Consider the following 25,684-nt stretch of genomic DNA (forward strand, 5'->3'; position numbering starts at 1 on the left):
CACAGTTGTCAGTTAAAATCTAGTGACAGCTGGGGGTCAAGGAGTAACCCCAAACTATGAATCTGCTCTTCCTGTGCAGAGTGGGGAGTGCAAAGCTCTGAAACACTTTCTCAAGTAATTTATACAAAACAGTGCATTGATAGTACAAGAGCAATTCAGAAATAAACCTCCATTTAGTTATCAATGACAGACATTCACAGATACAGAACTTTTATTACACACATTAGAAAACTACATTACATTACTTTTTGACATAATCCCCAATCAAATTGAGGCACTTGTCATAATGTCTTACAAGGTTTGAAATTCCTTAGTAGTAGTCACTCAGCACCAAATCTGAGCTATGGGGAAGGGGTGATTATCATGAACCAACACCACACTAACAGTCAGCATGCCCCGACTCTTGTTATGGATGGCTCGTCTGAATTTTCATAACATTTCACAGTAGTCTTCTGAATTGATGGTCGAACTATGCTCCATGAACTTCGCTAGCAGTACTCCTTTGGCATCTTCACATTTGGTGGGATTTTCTATGGCACCACTTCTGGTGTGGTGCTGGTTCACAATAATGCTTGGCCGCACACTGCTAGATGCACCCAAGAACTTTTGAAGCAGTTCCATTGGGATGTTTTTGATCACCTCCCTATAATCCAGATCTGGTGCCAAACAGCCACTACTAAGGAATTTCAAACCTTGTAAGACGTTATGACAAGCGCCTCAATTTGAATGGCGATTATGTCAAAAAGTAATGTAATGTAGTCTTCTAATATGCATAATAAAAGTTCTGTATCTGTGAGTGTCTGTCATTGATAACCAAACAGGTTTATTTCCAAATTGCCCTCGTATATGCTGCAAATCTGACTGGAGGAGCAAGGGTTAACTGATACTGTATGTGCAGTTGAAATAGGCAACTGTGTCCAGGGCCCAATGCCTTCATCCAGTGGTGGGATTCAGCCAGTTCGCACCACTTCGGCAGAACTGGTAGCTAATTTTTTGTCGCCCAAGCCCAGAACAGACTTCTGGAAGTGGAATCCACGCAGAGAACTGGTTGTTCACATATTTGAATCCCACCACTGCCTTCATCACACTTTTTTCCCTTTAACCTTTCTTAGAGCACATGTGCTTCATGAGGAGTGTATTTCCAAGTGTCAGATTGTTGGGGGCAATATGCTGACTTTGTAAAACCACTTAGAGAGGGCTGTCCCCCCAAAAATCAGGAATCTGGTGCATCTTTTCCAACTAACCTATTTCATTAAAAGGCATAAGCTCTTGTGAGCTGCCATTTACTTCTTCAGAGCTGCAACTTGTACAAGCTTACGCCATTTAATGAAAAGGTAGTACCAAACTCCTCCTTTTTTGCCACCATGGACCCACACAGCTCTCTTTCTCCAATATCTTCCCAGAGAGGGCTTTTAAGCTCAGTAACCACCTGGAGAACCAGAATGAAGACATGATAGTAGATCATTCATTGTCCTTACTAAACATTTAGCAAAGAGAAAGGGTATCATTGGAGAGCCCCCTCAAGTCTGGTACATCCCTTTAGTCAGCAGAAGAGTAGAGTCATATGTGTGGCAGGCTTGTCAGACGAAAGTCTTTTTTTTTTCCTTCCAGCCTTCTGTCTCCCTTCCATCTTTCCATCTGCCTTTTCTTCTGGTTCCTTAAGCTCCACCCCAAAAGCATATTTCAAACCATAATTAAGAACACCCTTACTTTCTAGGTGTTTGAACAGGCCATTTTGTTTTAAACAGGTGGCTACCATTTTAGAAAGTGCTCCAAATCTCAACCAAGGAGGAGCCTCAGCAGCTTCCTGCTAGAACTCCCTCGTGGGCTGCTTCTCATCCCCAAAAACTAACCTTGGGGCAAAGCACAAGGGAGGAATGTGAATCTCAGCAAAAACATACTGCAAGGATACTCTCTGGATGTGTATTATTGTCATACAAACCATGACTGGTCAGTTGAACTAAATAATATATACTTTTAAAATCTGAAACCAGGAAATTGGGAACATGCTTATATTCATTCCTTCTGCCAAATATTTCCTTTTATGCCATGTCTGTTTGCTTGAGGTCTTCAAAATCAAAGAGATCAGCTGTAAATATTATTTTAAAACCCACAAAAAAACCCTTTTGTATAGCTTGGTTGACGCCTACCTTCGCCACTTTTTTTGGACAGGATTGCAGCTGGGTACTTACTTTTTGGGTTCCTTATTAGGAGCTCCCTACAGTCAGCTTTCCAATATTTCTTAGTTTTTTTCAATTTAATTAAAATGGAGCTAAAAGGGACCTTGGACTTCTAGTCTAATCCCCTGCTCAAGCAGGAAACCCTATATTATTTCAGACAGGTGGCTGTCCGGTCTCTTTTTAAAAAAACCCAGTGACGGAACGCCAATGATTTCTGAAGGCAAGCTGTTCCACTGGTTAATTGTCCTCACTGTTAGGAAGTTTCTCCTTAATTCCAAGTTGCTTCTCTCCTTGCTTAGTTTCCATCCATTATTTCTTGCCTTCTGACTGCCTCTTCTTTGTGGCAGCCCCTCAAATACTGGAATACTGCTATCATGTCACCCCTCGTCCTTCTTTTCTCTAGACTAGCCATACCCAATAATTTATTATGGTTTCTTTTTATAAAAAAAACCAATATCCCACCTTTTCTGCAGGAGCTTGGGGTTGCTTATATGGGGACCTTCCTTCATTTTATTTCCACAACAACACCTCTGAGATGCAGGCTGAGCTGAGAAAGTGTAACAGGACAAAGTTGATCCAGTGGCCTAGATGGACACAAGTCCTACACCAACATCTTAACCACTATAGGACACTGGAACGTCATCTCATTAACTCCATTTTTATTTTAATGCCAATTAAGTTGGATTCTGCTTACTTTGTGGTGTGCTGTTTCTTGCCGTTGCTTTTTTTTAATGTGCTAAAATGATCGCTTGTTTTATGAAAAGGCCTGAGCTCTCTGGAGCTACATTTGTATCCACTTCCCACTCCTAGAAGATCTACTGCTGTTGTGAGAGAATACTGCTGCTGATAGCTTCTGCTGCTACAGCAGACATGTCAAACACAAGGCCCGGGGGCCGGATCCGGCCCGCGAAGTGGTTTCATGTGGCCTGTGAAGCCATCCAGGAAACAGTGAGGGAATGGCCCCCACTGCCTTGGCCCTGGCCCAGAGACCCTCCTTCTGTCAGAGACCCTCAGATCTGTCCCACTCCTGCCCAGGCCCCTATAGGCACCCTTGATGCGAACGATGTAGAGCTGGCCATGCCCACCCAGTAGGCCACACCCACTCTAGCCATGCCCTCCCAGTAGGCCACGCCCACCCTGGCCATACCCACCCGGCCCCTTGAGGGCAACCACAATGCTGATGTGGCCCTCAATGAAATTGAGTTTGACACCCCTGTGCTACAGCAATTCTGACCTGGAATGCAATGGAGTGAAGGTCCAAGTTGCACAGACTTGAATCAAGCAATCCAATTAATTAATAGCTGGCCATATGGCATTACTTTTAATGAAATCATTAAACTCCTCACTGAATATCTGTTTCTTTTTCCTAAAAATGTACTACATGTACAATTATAAAGAGTAACTCAGGCCAGCAGAGGAGCAAGTAGATATAAAATACGGTATTATACTCAATGCTTGTTGTATATATTGCACTGTTTTTGTAGCCTGTAGTATACTTACTAGAAAGGTGTCATTAATACTAATTATATCTTCCTACGAATCAGTGTTTCTCAATCTTCTTGACAACTTTCAGATTTAATAGCCATCAATTCCCAGAATCCTCAGCAATGGCTATGTTGGTTGGGGAATTCTCCAAGCTGCAAATGTTGGGAAACCCAAGATATAATATGGAATATTATATATATATATATATGATAAAATTTCTGGGTTGCAAAGCAGCAGGCACAAAGTCGTATCTGTTATATTTTCTTTAATGAGGGTTTTTGAATTTCTCCAATTTAGGTATCTAACTCTGGTGCAGAGCGGGTGAGGAGGTAAGGCTCATGATTTTAATTAGTCTGCTAGAAGTCTCACTCCACAGAATACCTGGGACCAAAGCAAAGTGAATGAGGCCAGAACTAAGTTAAATTAAAATCACATCACATTGATTTACATATATTGAATATTTTTATTTATATAAAAATTACAATTTGGTGGCAGACATTGGAAGCATTCTTAGGGCCACAGATGCTTCGAAGGCTCTAAATAGCTAGCTAAGGCTAAGGCCTGAGAAGGAGCTCTGTTGACTTATGAGAAGATATGGTATATTGTGACACAACTGAAATGGTTACTTTGAAAATAAAGATAGTTTACAGTAGATAATGGAAGCATAATTTTGTGTTTCATTTTGTATTTTCAGGTGTACCAAGTGATGTTTCATTTATCGTGGGAAAATTCTTTGAAGAAACACCCTTTTGTGGAACTTAACTGCTTTTATTGGGTTAGTTTTTGACTTATACCTTGTAGTTAAACAAAAATAAAACGTTTAAATGTTTAAAGACGAATTCAAACAAAAACAAGTGTTAGATTGAATCTCTTTCTTCAGTTATATTTGTACCTCTTGAAACCAGAATAGTCCATGTAATATCCAAGTTTTATTAGCAAAGGACCTTCTTCTTAAAGCTGCATGTGGAAGCTGTGTAGAAAGCCTCACAACTTTCCCCAACAGCAGAGGCAGAAATATAAAATACTACTGCAAGTACCACATTGTACTAGCTAAACCGTACTGTGTATCTCCTGTGACAATGAAAGGGCAGTACTGATGCACCCCAACAGAGAGGGAGGTAAATGAGCTGCCAAAAAAGAGTGTCTGGTTATTTTCCACTGGTGATTTACCAGTATGATATGAATACTGCAGAGACATATATACAAGAAGTCCTATTTTAGTCATTGGCTTTGGGAGATGAGGTCTTTTCATTAGTAATAAGTGGGTACTTTCCCATTCCACTAATTACTGTTAGTGCCTTTTCTCGGTGTTTTTTTTAACTCATTAGCATATAACCAATTTTTCCCCTTTAACTGCAAAAGATAATGGTTTCTGAAATCTCAGTTTAAGTATATCTTGCTTTATAGCGGCACTAAACCCAGTTTCCTAGTTTAAATGCCATGGGGAGGATAATTTAGAAACAGGAAGTCTGTTCTGCTGCAGAGTATGCCAGAGGAGAAGTGAACAGACTTTAAGTCAACTTAACTCAATGTTTATCGGAGCAATTTCCTACCTCAATTTTGGCATCTCCAACTTCTCTTTTTTTCAAGTGCAGTTGTGAGCTTTGCTAGCTACAGCAGTGACACTTTGGGGAATAAGGACACCAAATTAACACAGACCAAGATTCCAGCTGTAGAAGTTGGTATAGGATACAGGTCTGCAACCCACGGCTCCGGAGCCGCATGCGGCTCTTTCAGCCGTCTCTTGCGGCTCCCAGTCCTCTGCCATGTGCAGTTCAAAAAAAAAAAGTGGGACTAAAAAAGTTCAACCAATCAATTCAAATATGCAGGGTAAGTGCATATCTTGCCTTGGCTCCACTCTTCAGTCAAACCTTGTTCTGCGCATGCGCGCATGTACGCGCATGTGCACACATTTTTTGCGGCTCCCAGTTTTTCCTTTTGTGAGGGAACCGGTTCCGAGTGGCTCTTTCACTGTTTCAGGTTGCTGACCCCTGGTATAGGAGTTAAAATAAATCTACAAGTGGCATCCCTTTATTGCTGATTTCTGCTTGTGGATGGTAAATGTCATAGGGCTGAAACAAGTGTTTATTGAGAAAATTAAAAGAGTATAAGGAACACAAATAATCCCATGCATGGCTGAGTGAATGCAGAACTGGGAATCAGAGCCAAGGGATTTGGGTGCAAATAGGGGCCTGAGGCAATGACTTTCTGAAGCAAATCATACCCCTTTAATCTCAGGTCCCCATGTATTAAAAAGGAAAATAGTTATTTATTTATTTATTTATAAAATATATTATCTTTCCAGTAAAAAAATGCCCATGAAGTTATTTAAAAAGACTCTTCTCATGATATTGTAAAGACAGAATAGGAAGATTTTAAATGCCTTTGCATATCTGAATGATTACAAACAATAACAAATAAACAGAATCCTTTATCAGCATACAGGTAACCATATGAAGGACAAGATCATTAAAGTAATGCATATACACGTACGGATTTATACAATGGATTATTTTCTGTTTGGAAAAACATCAGGCACTTTTCCACAAATATCCAAAGACAGTCTGAGGTGTTCAGCGATCAAAATTGCCTTCTCTTTACAAATCGCAAAAATGATCTGAAACATTTGGATGTCAACATGTTAGTGAGGGAGATACAAGGGAAGTGCAAAATGGAGGATGATTCTTTTCTTAAAAGACCTAGTTGTAATGCAGTTACATTTCTCTGTTATCTTAAACCATATTATTAATTTTAGACCTTAAAAAACACAAATAAAACATTTTCTTGAAATACAGTATTAATTATAAATTAATAAGCCTGAACTTTTCATCTTATGATCTTAAATTGTTTAAAAGTCATAGCAACATCAAATTTATTGGAACAAGTGCAAACTTAAGATTACAATCCTGAGACATGCTTGCAACTGAATCGTCAGAATTATATCACAGCAAGCATGTGCAGAATTGCACTGTAAGACTTTTAAGGAACTGGTCCATATTAATAATCATCTCTTTTTTAACAGATGTTATCACCATTCAACAGTATAACATTAGCTTATCATTTCATAGAACTTGTCAGTTTATCAAAGCAGAGATCTCATTAATGCAGTTAATACATAATTAGAAACAATACATTAAATTGGAACAGTTCTATTATATAATATATTTCTTTTGCAGACTGAAACAGAGAATAGCCTGGCTGCTTGGAAAAGCAACTGACACAATTCACAAAGCCATTTTATGCAATTATTTAAAATTACAGAATATAAAGATATATATGCAAAAACATGTATGATCAGTCTTCACATTCATTTTTATAATACCACACTCCATTACATTTTTAATTTTCCTGTCTTCCTGCCCTATAATAGCATTACTGAGCATTGGGTCCAGGTAACATTAAGTGTCAGTGTTTAAAATGAGCAGAGGTGTTCCTTATCTGGGCAAACAATATTCAATTAATATTCATAATGAATTGAAACATACACAGAAATACGAGAATATTTAACAGTTTTTCCCAGGATTCTTTGCCAGCATTATTAGAACATTCTTAGGTTATATGCTTATCAGGCCATTCTCCTCTTAGGAGTATTCTGGTGGCAGTTAAAATATACACCTGCAGCTGTACACCTTGTGGTATTATATGAAAATAGGGTCTTCAAAGAATACCTTGTACGTCTCCCCCATGAGACATGTGCAGTTGATATATTAAATAATTGGAGGAGGGTTGAAGCTTAAAGGTCCCTCAGGGGCTGTACTTCACCTAATGTCCACTAAATCATCCTTGGCTATTCCTCATGACCTCACTCTCCAAAACATTGAAAAAAAATGATTTGGCAATTTTGAGGAGCCAGTGTCTCTCCTTTTCCTGAAAAATACTTCAGAGAGTTGGAAATTCAATTTGTTAGGATTTAAAGAGTTTTTTGAATATATTTTTTGCTTGGATTTTGGAGGGAGGAGGTTCAATATTGTATAAACGAAAGATGCACAGCACAGCTATTATATCAAAGAGACATAAAATATAGCTCACAATTTCAATATTATTTATATTTATTTATATATTGTAAGCCTGCTCTTATCAATCTAAGAGTAAATTATTGGAACTCCTCTTGATCACTGTAAGATGTTGAAGGCAATGATCAGTAAACCTCACCAAAACTATTGTTACATTATTATGATCAAGATTCATTTCTATAAAATACATTATTACATCATAATTAGCGTAAATCAGTTTCTAACTGTATGATCTCTTCAAATCAAAATAGGAGGCAGTAATAAAAAAGAAATGAGGGACCATGCAATTAAAAAAGGTAAATTAAAATGGATTACTAATGAAAATATTAACACAAATGCCTAATCTTTATAAAACTTCATAAAATAAATACAAATATGATCTGTATATACAAAGTATTTAACAACATTTAAGACTTTTGGACAGTCAGTATAGTACTAAGAATACAGATCATCTTCATGCCAGATAAAAACCAGAAATTTCATATGTAAAAACCTTCTCTTATAAATCTTACAAGAGTACTAATAAAAATTCATCCCTCTTATATTGTTAAAATACTGTGTATAAAATATGCTGAATGTTTTTAAAGTATTGGATTCTGCATATTTTTAAGAAGCTTGTAAAACAGCAAATGTAAGAAAATAGTTATAAATGTATTACAAATTTTACTAATTTTATTAATAAAATTAATCAATCTGGAAATGAGCTCTACAATAAATCTACTCCATATGCAAACAAAGCTTCTCAACATACTCTCTAATGTAGAAATCTGAATTGCAAAACTTTGGTTGGGTTATATTCAATGGTGTGTCACATAGAAAATTTACAGCAACTTTAACTCACCAAATGAAAATCAAGCTGTTCACCATGTTCCATGATTTTAATTAAATCTAATATATTCTTGCAGAAATTAAGTTTACTTCTACAGCTTATTCTATATACCACTTCGCCCATACTGGTGCCATGTTAGCAGGGATTATGGGATTTGAAATTTAATACATCTGGAAGCCACCTATTTAGGGAACGCTACAACACAAAGTCAACATATGATGCTCAAATATCTTCTGCTGGTTGTAAAGCCTAAGATTATCTGACATAGTAGTGAGTTTGGCACTTCCAAATAAAGACAGTTCCAATGGCACATTCCTTACTTACAGCAGCGAATAACCTGCAAGTATCCGGCAGCAAACATTTTGTACAAAAACCAGACAAAAAGAGACCTTGTAGCCAAGACTGACAAAAGAAAAAAAATTATACAAGAAAATGCAAAAAAAAAAAGCTGAAGAACATCTTTGGACTTCTTTATGCATATGCACTTCTTGTAGTCAGAGATGTCTGAAGCACTTTAAACTGTAGCCTAGGATAATAGAAAGAAAACATGCAATGATAGAAAACATTCTCGATTGATTAGATCTCTACATAAAAATGCATTTATGAATTACTTTTTAATCAGGATCTGGCAACCTATGCTACTTCAACATAAGTCTTTCAGTAAGAATACTGAAGTATCCATGCCTTAAAAACTGCTGTAGTTGACTTTCCTGTGGTTTTACTCAAAAGACGCTAAAGATAAAACTATATTTGACTTCACATGATACCTTGCTCTTTGTTGTTGCCTTTTGATGAACTGCCCTTCTGTGACATCGGGCTTAAGATCACACACTGCAATTCATCTCCTAGATACTTTTAAAATGTAATTCCACCCCATCCTTTCATCATATAAAAAAACAAAAGCAAATATGCAAGACTATCTGAACTATCTTGAGAGACGACAGCGAGACAGCAGGCAGGTTCAAACCAACAGCGTTTATTTGGGCAGAGGTCCCGGGCGAAACAATGCCGGGAATCTCTCTTATTTATAGTAAACTGGGATGGCAACAACAACTCTCAAAACCAATAAACAGGCAAGAATCTCCCGCCAGAATAGGACGCCCAATAAGCAGGGGGCCGGCTGCGGCTGAGGCGGCTTGTTGCCGGGGCCAGCTGGCAGTTTTGACAGCTCCGGCCGAACTGCGCATGCGCGGCTCTGTGGAGTTTGACAGCTGTCAGTGTACTGCGCATGCGCGGCAGTTTGACAGCTGTCAGAGTCGGCCGGTTTGACAGCTGTCATTGCACTGCGCATGCGCGGCAGTTTGACAGCTGTCAGAATCGGCCGCTCGCTGCGTGTGTGGGGGGGGAATGCCGCGGCAGCCATTTGACGGCTGTCAAACGGCTGCCGGGGATTCCTTATGAATGTGAGGGGTTGTTTGTGTCTGAATATATAACACTATCCTACCCAAACCATTAATTTTTAGAAAACTGAGAATGAAAAGCATGATGGTAATTTTACAATGAAGTCTTTAAAATCCTAGATTAATGGTAAAATAATTATTTCTTCTTCTAGAAAACTGACCTATCTCATAAGATAGCATTTTTATACCTTCTATAATGATTTTTGAAGTACATGTAGTCCTTGACTTACGACCACAACTCAAGCCAAAATTTCTGTTGCTAAGTGAGATAGTTGTTAAGTGAGTTCTGCCCCGTCTTTCAACCTTTCTTGTCACTGTTGTTAAGTAGTAATACAATTGTAAAGTGAATCTGGCTTCCCCGTTGACTTTGCTTGCCAGAAGGCCAGAAAAAAATGATCACATGACCCTGGGACACTGCAACCTTTATAAATATGAGTCAGTTGCCAAGCCTCCCAATTCTGATCATGTGACCACGGGGATGCTGCAACGGTCCTTTGTCTGAAATGGTACAGGGTTTCCTGCCTGAGCAGGGGGTTGGACTAGAAGACCTCAAAGGTCCCTTCCGACTCTATTATTGTTATTGTCTAACTGGCCCTAAGTCACTTTTTTTCAGTGTCTTTGTAACATCAAATGGTCAGTAAACGAAAGGTTGTAAAGTCTAAGATTATCTGAATGTATTTATAAATCATCTTTCGACAACAAGGCAAAGCATGTGTTTATAAAATTTCTGACCTAGAATATGTTTTGATCATATAACCAAATAATATAATGGCATTTGCTAATGATATTTTACATGTAATATCCACTGCGCCTTCTCCCTTTGTCTAATTTCCTTCTAGTGCAGCAGCTCCTTTAACACAGCTGAATCTTGGAGCAGTTCTGTATGTAATAACTTCATGAAAATAAGAGAATTTATATGCAGCTTTTCATTCTAATGGAAGAGACTACCCCAAGCTGAATATGGTCCTTATAGTATTACTTTAAGGTTTCAAAATAATAATGAATGTATTGCAACATTGTCATAAAATAACAAAAACGAGAACTAACCTTCCAGTCTTATCCTGACACCCAGCTGTGTGTTGTTGTTTTAACACCGTGCGGCAAACTTTGGTTAGGTAACACACTGTCAAAGTTAAAATCTAGTGTTTCCCCATCCATCAGATCATTACGAATGATTGATTCCATATCGCAGTCCAATCGCTCAATGAACATATCATCTAAGTCACTAGGCAGCTTCTCTTGATGGAAAGAAACAATTCCCACTCTTCCATACCCATTACAGCTGTTCACAGTGGCGAAGGGGCTAATGCTGTTCACTTGCATTGGGTGGCTCACGACTCCCTGGACTGAGTTTTTTGCTGAGGTTGAATGATTCACACTTGAAGCATGAGACACAGTACTAAGGGTGAGAGACAAAGTATGGCTGTTTATTACTGCTGTGGGTTGGATGTGTCCTTGGTGAGAGTGAGCACTGGGGGCAAGGATTTTGTTATGGGACTGCTGGTTGCCATAGGGTGATATTGCTGAGTTAGAGACCATTAATATATTTTGTCCCAGTACTCGACTACTAGGCTGGGAAACATGAGTATCTGCCGAGGCTAAGACCTCATTATGTGGTGGTGAATCAGAAGTAAGCAACTCCTTAAGAAGTCCTGGGCAGTTAAACTGGTTAATGGTCCCATAGCTCGATTTATTGTCCTGAATTGTCGGCATAGGGATCTGTGACAAAGAATTTATGCTAGGCTGAGCATAAGTGTATTTCCTGTAGTCTGCATTGGTTGAAGCTATATTTGTATTGGACGATGTATATGAATAACCAGTAGATTGTTGCATCATGGTAGTAGGTGGTGATTGGGTAGACCCAGTCAATGATGCATTCGGAGACAAAAGGTTGAGATTATCTAGTAGGTTTTCCATATTTTCGGAACTACTCATTTCAGAAAGGCTCGGCAGAGTTGAGGCCATTTTGGTTGTTGATGAAGGATAGACCATGGAATGCACATCCCCTTCCCCAAGGTCATCTTGTTCTGGCAGAATTGGGGAAAGTCTTCCACTAATGGTACTAGCATTCGAACTGGCTCGAGGTCTAAAAGTACTCCAGTTATTATCAAAGTCATCGTTGCTATGATTGCTGGGGCTCGCAGGCCATTTTGAGAACTGTGCTCCTGGACTGTCGCCATTTCCGTCTTGAGCTGCCTGAAGAGCCGATTTTTTCTTTGCAGCTCTCCCTCTGCTTTTTGCAAACTTGCTGCTGTTGTCCATGGAGGCAGCCCTTCTTCTGGGAGATTTGCCACTTTTGCCTCCTTCTGGATTAAGCATCCACCAAGAGCTTTTTCCCGTCCCTTCATTCTGAACTCTAATGAACTTGCTGTGCAAAGAGAGGTTGTGACGGATTGAGTTCTAAAAAAGGAAAATGTAAGAAAGATATTGAACTGCTCTGCCACAGTAATATATCCTAGATCGCCCCCCAAAAACAAATCCATCAAATGAGAAATACAATAATATCAGTATAAAATAGTATCTCCACCCCTCCCCCGTACTTATTTTAAATTGTATTTCTATCAGCAACAAAACCTATCATACTTGTAGGATGCAAAGAGGGTGAATCAAGGTCAGAAAATCACAGTGGCTGCCACACCAAATAATAATACTCTTCATTGTTAGAATCAATAGGATCCTTGTCAGTAAGCACTACACACATGCAGGAAGCCACACCTGCTCCATCTGAAAATTAACACCATAGATTATCAAATGTCTGGACTAGACTTTCAGTCAGACAGCCATGGAAAAAGTCCTCCTCATGGGAGCATAGCTGGAGGGGGGGGGGGAATCAGGATCTGCTATGGACTGAAAGCTACTTTTTTTTTCTTCAAAAAGGAACTGGAAAGTCTGGATTCATCAATAATTCCATCCCGTCAGCTCAAAGACAAACTTCTCAGGAAACAGACGAGACTAATGCAAATGCAGAGAAAGGAGGAGGGGAGGCTGCCTAGAGAGGAATCAAAAGGACACAGAACAGGGCAGATGGCACCTGGCTTCCAAAGGGTTAAACCCACTACAATTTCTTCTCTTGCCAGTTGACCAGCTAATTGGTCTGAACAGGGAGCTAGTTTACCTCAGCTAAAGGAGCGGGAAGCCAACAGTCCATTCCCACCAAACCATTCATCTCCTGGCCAATGAGAAACAAGGAAAAGGGTCGGACACGTCTTTCTATTAGTAGATGTCCTGGGAGGGACTGGAATCAGGTGGGTTGGCAGCAAAGGGACAGATAGCTTTGACACTGCCCAAAAACGCGATTGTTACGTTTCCATAGACGGTAGACAATGGGTTTATCCAGCATGGAAACAGGTCACACAACTGCACGTACAAAGCTTTTGCCAAAAACTGGCAGTTACTTAACAACCGCTGTAGAAAACCTCATAAAATAAAATAGTTATGTCTTCTGGGCGTAATGGGCAGCCTCGCCTATGGTCATAACTCAAGGACCACCTGATATTTAAGATTCCAGGTTAAAATATACAATTATAAATGCTGTGAAGAATATCGGAAGCCACTTCATTATAACTTTTTTCTTTTTTTTTCTTTCTTTTCTTTTCTTGCACTTTTTGCTTTTTTTTCTCTTTTTCTCTTTTTCCCTTTACATTTGCTTGTGTTCGTTTTTACCTTTTTGTTTAAAAGTATGTATGTGGCTGCATGTATGTGTAAGATTAGAATAAAATAATAAGATAAAACTAAAACAAAAGTATTCAGATTTCATTTGAACAAGTATAGTAAACCCACTAGAAATATTAGGGGAATATATGGTTATCAATTTCAGAATTTGCTATGAATCCCCCTTTTTGCAAGATACAAAGGTGGTGGTGTTTTTGCATAAGGTAAAGAGAACACTGCCGTGTGTTTTGTGTTGGGGGAGGAGGGCTTTTGTGGCTTTGTGTCAAGGGAGCAGAAACCTGACCTTTTCCCCCACTTTCTTGCATTTCACCCTTCCTTGTCTGGTTCACTTTTTTTTTATTAAAGAGTTTTACAAAAACAAGATTTTACAATATATCCCCAAATCTCCCCCACCCCAAACCCGCCCACTTCCCCCCCACTTCCCAGAGCTAAATACAGGATTATAGTTATAATAATCATATTCTAAATAAAAATTATGCATAATATACAATTAACCAAATTCATAATGTGCTTTAACTCCCCCTTAACATAACTACATACAAAGTACCAATAACAATATCCCTCTAAAATCTACTCATAAGCTAAATGGAACTTTTTAGTCCCATATTTATTCTGAATATAATCTATCCATCTCCTCCAAACTGAAATATATCTTTCCTGTGAATGATCTTTCAAGTAAGCAGAAATCTTAGACATTTGATAATGCAGTAAGACAGAGAGGTAAAACGTTTAAAGCAACACAGGATAGTGAGAAATGGACGGTGTGTGGTGTCAAATTTTACTTTCCTCCTTTGCCTGTACTTTTTTTGGGTGAGAGGTAGGACCCGTCCTCCGTTTCATAAATCAATGGGAGAAATACACCCTTGCTCTACATGTCTATTTTATCTTGTACTATGTTTCTAGTTAAGGTTAGCTTGCTTCATTCACCCAGTGTCAAATCCAGAGATTATCACTTTCTAATTCGAACCATCATGTTTTGCTCATCTACTCAGCAAAAGTATTCTCCTATTTCCTGCTTCAGTATATTCCTACTGAAAATAACTTAAAGAGGGACGACAGAATAATAGCGCTTACACTGTTTCCCTAGCAACATCAACAGCTAAGCAATTTTTGAAGCAACTTTTGATAATTCTCATGGGAAGAAGATTGGAAAACTTTTTTTAAAAACACAACACTCAGAATTCCTCAGAATAAAATCCATTAACACATTGCAAAAAGAATTTGACAGCCAAGATGTTTTGTGGCCATCATATATCCCACCTTACCAAAGCTTAAAGTATGTTTATAGTGAAAATGTAATTCTGTGCACAGACCTATCTGTGCAAATTATTCACTCCATCCACAAAAGAACCATTTAGTATTTTGCAGAAACTGCAGACCTCCTTAGTCATCAAAAAAATTACAGTCTAGTATTCTTATACAAAGGACATTCAAGGTCAGTTTTGGAGTAGCTAAGCCATCTCCAATTTTTGCCAACAACAACAGAAGTTCCAAACAGGAAAAGGTTTGCAGCAGAGTGCCTTTTACATAAATTCCTGTTTTTCACAAGCCAGGGGAGATTAAAGAAACTACAGTGTGATTTACTACTTGGAAAAAAGTGTGGAAGAGAAATAAGTAATGCAAAAATATTTAGCATAGTTATTGATGTTGTGTCTACAAATCTTTGCCAAACACAGACATGACTTGATAATGGTACAATTTTAAACACTGGAACTTGGCACCTGGGCCAGCAAGTGCCGTGACTGAATTTGGAGTCTGTCCCTTATGCCTAGAAAGAACTTGAGTGACACTGAAAATGAAAGGTGGCATTTTTTTCTAAACTAAGCAGGAGTTTCACTTCAAAGTACATGCATGAACTCTATGTGTCAAATTTTATTGCTCTATTTCTTGGCAGGATTGATTGCAACTTCATCCACAATAAATCCTCAGTGGAGTCACTAAGTTTCTCTCTAACTTTGCAAGCATGGCTCTGGACACATTTCTGCATGTGGGCATAATTGTTCTATTGCCACTTTATACATCTTTGTTTCTATTCCCTGATTCCCCCATTATGTTTGGAAGATGATCTGTGTGATCTTTTGTCCTCATGCCCAGCTTAGAAAGCAAGAAACAGGCTGGGAAAGCTAAGACTACTACTAACCTCCCACAATTTACAGCAATTCCTGCAGTAATAAAACTCTTGTTGGGGAAATAAAAATTTTTTAGCCCATGTTTCAAGTCCATGCTATGTGTATTTGGCTACTTTGTGATACACAGACAGACAGACAGATCTAAGCTTTTGGTATGATGGAAAATTGTTTAGACAACAAGACGTTCTGCAAATAAATCCCCATTGAATGCTGTGATGTAGGCATAATAGAATCATTTTATCACTACTCTCTTTCCAACACTTATAGGTCACACTCTAGAACAGTGAAGGGAAGCAGAGAGAACAAAACAGGACAACACGTCACAGCCAATTCACCACGGCCAACTCGCTGCGGCCAACTTGCCACAGCCAATTCAACAAATACAAAAATTAAATTAACTTCAACAGAAGCGTGGCCAATAATAATAAAGTCAATCCAGAAATACAAGTCACAGTAATTTCAACAACAATGGGGTCGTCAATAATAAAAGTGGCTGAATGAAACAATTAATACTGTGTTGAATTGTCCCGCAGCGAGTTAACCATGGCGAGTTGTCCTAGACCCCAGAAAGAAAGCAATGACTGGCTTGAATCCAGACATCTGGATGTGATACAAAAGAATTTGATCCATACTACCCCAAAAAAACCAAAAACCAACCACCATGCCAGGCATTTCACTGAGATTGTGAAATTGACAAGAAGGATGAAATTGAGTTCAAGGCTCCGCTTTGCAAATCAAGCTGCAAAGTTTTTTACAGGAATTGTGAATCCTATAACATTGCCTGTAAAATCTGCCATTGAGTTTAAATGATGGAAGGAACTGTTCAGGCAACCATGTTCCTGAATGGGAAAATGCGGCAGTTTGGCGGGTCGAATCCCGAGTGCCGCGTAACAGAGTGAGCGCCTGTTACTCGTCCCAGCTTCTGCCAACCTAGCAGTTCGAAAGCACGTAAAAATGCAAGTAGAAAAATAGGGACCACTACGGTGGGAAGGTAACAGCGTTCCATGCGCCTTTGGCGTCTAGTCATGCCGGCCACATGACCACGGAGACGTCCTCGGACAAGTGCTGGCTCTTCGGCTTTGAAACGGAGATGAGCCCCTAGAGATGAGCCCCTAGAGTCGGAAACGACTAGCACGCATGTGCGGGGGAACCTTTACCTTTTTAATCCTCGTAGAGTTCCAATGTCATGTATTGCAATTGAAGGAGAAACCAAACTTTCCCACTACTTTCATCCTTTTCAAATATTACTCATTTGAGTAATATTTACTGTTTTGCTGTTAGCAATTTACTACCAAATGTTTGTGGCCCCTTGAAGCACTTGATTGTATCCTGATCAATGTTCCTGGATCACTAAATCAGATACGTTAATTTTCCATCTACTGTTCATTCAGAAGCCCACTTATGTCTCTCCACGGCAAAGCTATCATCTGCTTCCTGTTACCTGGAATATGTGTACAGGAGGCGATGCTGTGAACTTTGGAAGCAGAGAGCTCTACAGAGATAAATCTGACCCAGTGAGGCCCCTATGGCTTAATACAGATTGTTGATTTTCAATGACTATTAGCAACCGGAAACCAGTGGTCTGATCCTCACCAATCTTTTGAATAAGTAATCAGCAAGCAGTTGGGACACCAGATTGTTGGGCTTCCTGCCTTAACAGCAGCAGGAAACCAATGATCCATTTCCTGCCGGCCAGCTGATCATGCTGATTAGTTGGCCAGCAGGAAAAGCAAACCAAGTTCCTAAGATTCCAGAAGGTCACACTTTTGGTGGTTTAGAACTGCCTATGATCCTAAGGCCATAAGCTTGTCCGTCCATAATATATTGGCATTCCAAAATTTCAGTTAATCTGAAAATCTTCTCCATTTCTAGCAATAACGCCATCTATGGGGAAAGGCATTGCTATTCCATTAAAAGGAAGTAAGGTATGATCTGCTTAGGCATGAATGTAGTAGATTTTTATAATGGTATTACAATATCACTTATTTGTTATATCTTTTATAATCCATTTAAAATCTTCTTGAGACATTTTAAAAGAAACAAGTTTGAATACAATCACTTACAATAACTATATAACCAAATTAACCCATCACCTGTAAGACATGGCTATTTTATCAAGAATTTCTAAAATTATATGTATCATCAAACTATAGGAAAGCATATGTGCATGTTACTTTTGAACAGTTTCTCATATTGATGGATTTAGTTAGAGGCTTGCTTATCAACATTATTTAGCCAAAAAATCATTGATATATTGATATACATATAATAGTAGTAAAATGTTTTGATTTTATCCTGTACTTCAGGATTTGATAACTGTTTTCCATTCTGATACATAGAAAAGAGTTTTTTCAGAGGATATTTAAAATTAGAAAGTTACATTGGTGATTTGTTGTACTGCTCTTTTCAGATGACAATATTCACTGTTTCAAGATTTCAGGTGATGTCTTTAAAAGCACTGTAATATTTTTTGAAATCAGTTACGAACTACATCTCTGGGGAATTGAACATCTGTTTCATTAGCTATTGTGCACCCTATTTATAGCAGAATTGAGACTACACAGAAATTGCAAAGCATTTCATAAAGTGTGTTTGTCTATGTTTGGGTATGTGTCTATGAATTAATGAAATAAAACCCTAGCTGCTTATTTCTTAATTCTCTATGTTATTATTTCTTAATTCTCTATTCAATGTATTCTTTACATTCTGTTTCTTGGGTTTGGTCTTAGGAAACATGTACTTTAAATTTAAGTGAAATGTACAGTGTAAAATGAATTTTTAAAAACAGCAAACATAGATGTAAAAAGAAGAAATTTAAACTCAAGGCAGCAAGAAGCAGCACAAAATCTTATATAGTCAAAAGTCAAATCACATATTATAAGTGTTCTTAAAAGAAGTAAATTGCTGCATTCAAATAACATATTTTACCTGATTAATTAAAATATTTTCAGAGCGTCATATCATACGTTGTACCATATACAATCAAGCACACTATTTTTATAACATGCTAAGCCACGAAAACAAAATAGCCTTCCCCCTTCAAAGGTAACAAGCTTTCATCTCATTCTCATGTTGCTTGCCAGAATACAAAGACACCCTGCTAGTAAAGGACATGTCCTAATAAGGTTGGCTGTATCTTACCACCACCTCACTGTACAGTCAGGCTGAAATTGGTCTAAAATGTTGTGGTCCGAAAAGTAATGCTTTCCCTCATAATATGACACAAAGCTTCTCCTGTGGACATTCTAAAGCACATAAGAGGAAAAAACTTTCAAGGACAGGTTCAAGGAAGATCAGCTGTGACACCGTCCCCTCCTATATGGTTGCTGGTCTTGGCACCTTCGTGGAACTGTTTGCTTTGGCTACAGGACAGATACTTCACGTATCCTCTTTTGGGAGGTGTGGGTATGAGAATATTGATCTCATGGAAGACAATATACAATCTTCCTAATTTGGTAAGCAAAATGAAAATAAACCTAGGACGTAGGTTTTGAGAAACAAAAGTAAACCTCAGAAGTATTGCCCTTTAAAGTTTTTAGACGCCTGCTGAATTTAGGAGGGGACAACTGTGTAGGCTACACCATTCCAAGTACTGACGCAATCAGACGGCTGGGAGAGATTTCAAGAGAACCTCAGCTTGTGGTAGGCTTGCGAGAGCTAATGCCACAGCATGGACAATATTTATTGTGCTGATTTTGGCTACTGACCCTAGGGTGCCTTAGAAAACAGCTGAACAGCCTATGCTTGTTCACTAGGTAGATCTACCTGAGTCAGATAAAATTACTCCGGCTACAATTGGCACATGATCTAGCATTGGTGAGAGGCAGTGACCTAACCCCCTACCTTAAAGACACAAACCAGGATACAAGTAGTTTCCTTTAAGTAGATCCTATCAAGGTGCTTTGTGGGATTAGGAGAGAGCAAAGAAAGCAAAGGTGGGGGATCAGGGGCGTCAAGAGCTAATGTTGAAGATAAGAACCGTGTGTTTTTATAGTCCTTTATTACCATCCTTCAGCCTCTGATTACTGAGAAAGAGGAGTCAGAACTACTATCCTGATCATCTATGTAAGTTCCAAGGTCTAAAGAACAGAGCAGTTTTGGAAGATACTTGAGAGGATAATATTCTAGTAGCTAGAATTTTTTTTAAAAGAACAACCCATTATTTTCAGCCCCCATAAAAAGAAAACCACTCCATTCCCTGGACAGTCTGCTTTCTTGCCACAGTAAGAATAGGTAAGAAAAATAGCTACGTAATAAAAACGGAAGCTCAAATCTGAAACCCATCCTAGAACATGTATGAACAATTATTGGTACTTTTATTTTCCTACCCAGTTGAGTGAGGCTGGCAGGAAGGAGAAAGGTAGCTGAAGGTACCTATGACTGCTCAAGGTTACATCCTGGGTGAGGGCAGCAGTTATTGCTGAGGTATAATAAAACAAAACAGCAGAGGCAGCCCTTTTCATATTGATATATTTTCTTCCCAATTCAAGGATGTGGGGAAATCACATTACCACGGCCACGAGGAAGAGCCCTTAGCCAAATATATAGTGTAACTGCCAGGTTTTTTACCTGGCTTGAGTTTGAGTGGAAAACTCAGTTGAATTGGGCATTTTTCACATTCGTACCCTCGTGGTATTTCAGCCTCTGGATCCTGGTATTTTACTACATTTTTATAATGCTTTTCAAACACGGGTAGTCCTTGACGTACGACCACAATTGAGCCCAAAATTTCTGTTGCTAAGCAAGATAGTTGTTAAGTGAATTTTGCCCCGTTTTATGAGTTTTCTTGCCACAGTTGTTAAGTGAATCGCTACAGGTGCTAAAATTAATAAATTTGCTTGTCAGAAGGTCGCAAAAGGTGATTTCACGGTCAAAGACACAGTGCAACTATCAACCATCATAAACACTTGCCACTTGCCAAGCACCTAAATTTTGATCACGTGGCCACAGAGACACTGCAACAGTAGTAAGTGCAAAAACAGTTATAAATCACTTTTTTCAGTGCCATTGTAACTTTCAATGAATGAATGGTTGTAAGTCAAGGACTACCTGTATTTACTGCTGTAATGAGCAGTCCTCCTTTAAATACAGATTAGAATTGTCCATTAAGATAGGGTCTTGCCATTTAATTTATCCAGTTTGTCTTACAGGAGTCAGGAAACTCCTTTGAATTGGGAAACCTCCAGGACAAATATTGACAAAATGATGGATTTGATTAAGCCAAAGGTAGAATCATCATGCATTTCCTGTAAAGTAATGAAAAGCTAGCACAGTTGAGGAAACAACTACTTTTTTAACCCAGAAGACAGGAACCCCTAAATTCAAGATGCTCCCTTCCTGGAATACCAGAAGACTGTAATCTAGATTAGAAAGGCAAAATATAGCCTGAAGTGAGGCTCCTCCAAAAAAATAACATGGATATGTCCATAAAGTCATCAAGAGTCTTATGTGATTAGAAAGGAAGATTAAATAGAAAAAGGAATATAATTTTTTTTAAAAATCAAAAAAGGGAATAAAGATTTTCTATCTTGTCAACAGGTGTTGCCAATGGCCATTAAAATCAGTCCTGGAGATTTCCCAATAAATGCATGCTTATGACCTACCTTGTGAGTCATGAATATGAATGAATAAATGAAAACACACACATACATACACATACAAGAAAATTGATTAAATTAATGCTTAATAATTAAAATTACTTGTAAAATAAAGCACCATTTTCCCTATATGTGAGGTGCCTTATTTTTGCCAATATGAAATTACAGTTTATTCATAGGTAATTTTTGGGAGAGGAAGGGAAAATCAATGTATTCTCATTGTTTTCTTTTTTCTTTTATTGTTCTATTATTTTACTTCTGTTTTGTTTACTTTTTTTCATTTCTTCCCTTTTATTGTTGTAAACCGCCTGGAGTAATCCTATGGCGAGATAGGCAGCAAATAAATTAAATTCATTCATTCATACATACATACATTCATACATACAATATTTTCATTGTGGGCCAAACTTCTTTTATCAGTATGTATCATAAACATTGAGGCCTGGCTGATATGCTCTTAATATTTATACCTACAGTGACCCATTCATTAGAATTACAGATACTTAAATATCAAAGGAAACAGTTGTTAGAATCGGTGATGAAAGCTGTCATTTAATTGTCAACCGAGGCCATGTAAACACTTTTGAAAGGTCACCGCTTAAAAACCATATCCCCTCTGAGCTGACAATAAAACGCCACCAACTTCTTTAACTTATATTTTGTTCCTATTTAGTATTTCCTGCAACTTCAGAATCATAAAACGGGAATGACAGGCCCTAAGCCAAGAACCTCCATTGTTTTCAATGGAGGCACACAAGAATTGGCATAACAGGCTGGAAATGACAATGGAGGTGGAATTGGCCAGGCATCCATTCACACTGCCTACACCCGCTCTTTGTCTCCCCTTCCCCTTACAGGATGAGTTTTGCTCAGAAATTCCAGTACTGTATTACAAACACCAAGGGGAAAAACATGCCATGCACACTATATAATGAGAAAGACAAATAGCCTGTTACATTTGTATTCCACCCAACCTCCAAGGAACTCAGTGCAGCCTTTGAAAGTTTCCTGCAGTGCCACAAACATTAGCTTCAAGTTTATGAATGGGACAGGCAGCAACTGAGATCAAAAGACACGCAAACTGCCCAGAGGGATTTATCAAAGCAACATGCACCGGACTATAAAGCTCTGCTTAGCACAACTATTTTTTTTAACTACATGGGCATGGTGTTATTCTATACAAAGAATTTATTTCACTACTGGCAAGACAGTCCAGTATCCCAACTTTCATTCTGCTGCTCAGAGCAATTCTGCTTTTAACATTTCTGCATGACTTTCTCTTTTAAAGAGGGGGCTCGTCCAGATTCCAAGTATTTATTTGTTTACACATAAACATATTGGGTATGTAATGTGTTTTCTATTTCAGAATGTCTGTTTTTCTTCAAGTTACTGTCAATCTTCTCATAGTTCCTTTCCAGACCAATTTAAACATTTAAAGGAAATAATCAACAGTGTGGAGTAGGACACACAGATGATGAAATGTAATTCATCAATAGACTGCCTTGTGGTTCATTTAAGTGATTTTACATTCTGAATTTAATTATCTTAAAGAATTCTCTTCCAAAAATTTTCAACCGGGGAGCACTAAAGAAATATTTCTCTTCTCTATTCTCTTTATCAAACCCTGATTTATTTATTTTTATAATACCTGTTACAGAGAACACCCAAAGGGTTTGCCAACATAGACTTAAAGAGACAAAGAAAGGAAATACCCTGAGCATGTGCAGTTTCACATTTTAAACTAACACTTACTTAAATCACCGTAGCTCCATTCTCATAGTCATGCTACAGCTACACAAATAAAAAACTTGCTTCTGCCAATGTGCTTACTTTTTAAAAAGTAATCTTATTCCTAATAATGCACATAAAACTAAAGTAAAACTAAAACACTGTAGGAATAAATGTGCCAAAAGAAAAAAATATATCCACATAATATGGTTCATATAAAGGAAATAACTCAGTTTTTATACAACAGATTCAATACACTTGAAAAAAAGTAGTTTTTCTTGAATTAAATGCCTTTAGATCAAAAGGTACATAGATAACATTGTTTGATATTAACATTGTTTAAAGGCCAAATCTGTTGATTAATTAAGATCGAACATTCCAATTCCTGTTCCACTGTTACTGCAAGTTACTGATACCTACCTGCAAAATTTTCTTTTTTGGTCCATTTTAAAAAAAATTGGGTTTAAAATTTTCCAAAGTATTTATAATAAGAGTTTTGTATGCTGCTGGTGCAAGTCAAAACGGCATAATCAAGCAATGTTTTCATTATGTATACTGACATTCCACGCTTTTAGATAAACCAAATTCTTCTTATAACTCCACAAATACCTTTTAATTAAAAATCAACTCATCTAGGATATTATGATTTCTTTAACCTCGAATTTCCCTTAACCCCCTTCCCCAAAAGATTTATCTGAAATTCTCTAACAGTTATCCGATAGATACATTTACTTGGGAAATAATATTGTATTACTGTAGAACAGTGGCTCTCAACCTTTTCTTTACCCCGCAACCCTAGAACGCTTCTGATAGATTCTCACACCCCTTACAAAAGTTCAAAATATCGGCAACAAATTATGCATATACACTATAATTTTGAAAAGCCGAGTTTTCGCGCCCCCTGGAATATCGTCTCCTACCCCGGGTTGGGAACCCTTGCTGTAGAAAATGTGATGGCATATAAAATAAATGTATATGACTGACTAACTACTGTTTATCTATTTACTCAGGAGTGAATGAAAGGAAAAACATAAGACAATCAGTCCAGTATCCCCATATCAATTCAGCTACTGATGCAGGTGCTTGAGGAATCCTTTTGAGTGGTTATCTGGGGAACAAGGAAGGTTTGGACTCAATCCCTGCAATGCAAGGAGATGCTGTTTGCTGAAATTTTTATAAAAGTTTTGGATTTGGATGGGCCTTCTTGTAAAATAACAGTGCACAAACATAAGCTGTAACTTCAAATATGAAGGATCATCTGGACATATGCTATTATTGACATTGTTTGGACAGGCATGCTATTCGTTATGCTGCTAGATGACTAAACTCGCAAGATAATTCAGTTGTATTTACTATGCAGTCTCCTCTGTAACAATGTGAATTCCAAAAATAGAAAATAAAATGGACAGCATAGCACCGAAGTCGCCCTCCTTACATTCAGTAAGGTATACTATTTGCTAAGAATCCAATCTGCTAATCCAAAAAGAATGGAAAAATTTCTATCAAATATGTTTTTAATTAAATAGATTGGTTGGCTGACTGACTGACTGACTGACTATGTACTCTCAAACTGATGATGAATCTTAGCGACCGCTAAAATAGATATTTTTCATACAGAATCTGTTCCTAACCTGGATTTTCAGATTTTCTAATAGTGTACTTGTTACCATTGTAGCTAAGTCCATCTTTTTTGCTGCTGGTCATTCTCCTTTTTCCTTCTGTCTTTGCCAGTCTTACAGCCTTCTGCAGTGACTGGGTCACATGAGGAAAACATTAACAAATTCATAAAGGTAAAGGTAAAGGTAAAGTTTCCCCCGCACATGCGTGCTAGTCGTTTCCGACTCTAGGGGCCGGTGCTCATCTCCGTTTCAAAGCCGAAGAGCCAGCGCTTGTCCGAGGACATCTCCGTGGTCATGTGGCCGGCATGACTAGATGCCAAAGGCGCACGGAACGCTGTTACCTTCCCACCGTAGTGGTCCCTATTTTTCTACTTGCCTTTTTATGTGCTTTCGAACTGCTAGGTTGGCAGAAGCTGGGACTATTTAGAAGCTGGCAACTATTTATGGCCTTGGAGTCAAGGATTAATCTCTCTATTCGCTGATTTCATATTCAACCATTGAATGATGACTGTTGCTTTGGCCATCTTGGAATGGAAATAATGACTTAGAAGTTGCTAATTATCAAATTAACAGATGGACTTTAGTAGGAGTGCTTTTGTCATGCTATTGTTATCACGGTGAACGTTAATACAATCTCTTCCTCTCTTTCTTTCCCTTTCATGGACTCTGTACACTCATAAGGAACTAATGCAGATCAATAAATTGGATTGATGAGATTATACCCAAAAGAACATTTATGTTTTCTAAATGACAAAAGAAATAATTGTTTCTCCTCATCCTTAAAACTCATTGGAAAAGCTGCCACATCTCCAACCAGATATAGAAAAGCTGATGTCATTCATTAGTCCTGCTATCCAATAAGTAAAAGGGGAAGTGTAAAATGGGATCTGTGTGGGATTAAAATTGGTGCTTCTATGTCAGCACAATTAATTATTTTATTTTATTTTTATTTTAATTCCATTTATATCCCGCCCTTCTCCGAAGACTCAGGGCAGCTTACAAGCTTAGCAGTACAGCAGATGAGGAATTAGG

At 38.2% G+C, this 25,684-nt stretch overlaps 1 protein-coding gene across 1 annotated transcript in view; it reads right to left on the minus strand.

Moving 5' to 3' along the window:
* Window positions 1-5,850: 5,850 nt before the first annotated feature.
* Window positions 5,851-25,684, minus strand: part of FOXO1 (forkhead box O1) — a 51,701-nt gene continuing 31,867 nt past the window's right edge. Inside the window, exons 2-3 of the mRNA XM_081333191.1 lie at window positions 10,955-12,307; window positions 5,851-9,033 (exon numbers count right to left, since the gene is read on the minus strand). Coding sequence (XP_081189317.1) covers window positions 10,964-12,307 — 1,344 coding nt within the window. The 3' untranslated portion in view covers window positions 5,851-9,033; window positions 10,955-10,963. The remainder of the gene's footprint in view (window positions 9,034-10,954; window positions 12,308-25,684) is intronic.

The sequence above is a fragment of the Vipera berus genome, assembly GCF_964194415.1.
Source record: "Vipera berus genome assembly, chromosome: 1".
Classification (NCBI taxonomy): domain Eukaryota; kingdom Metazoa; phylum Chordata; class Lepidosauria; order Squamata; family Viperidae; genus Vipera; species Vipera berus.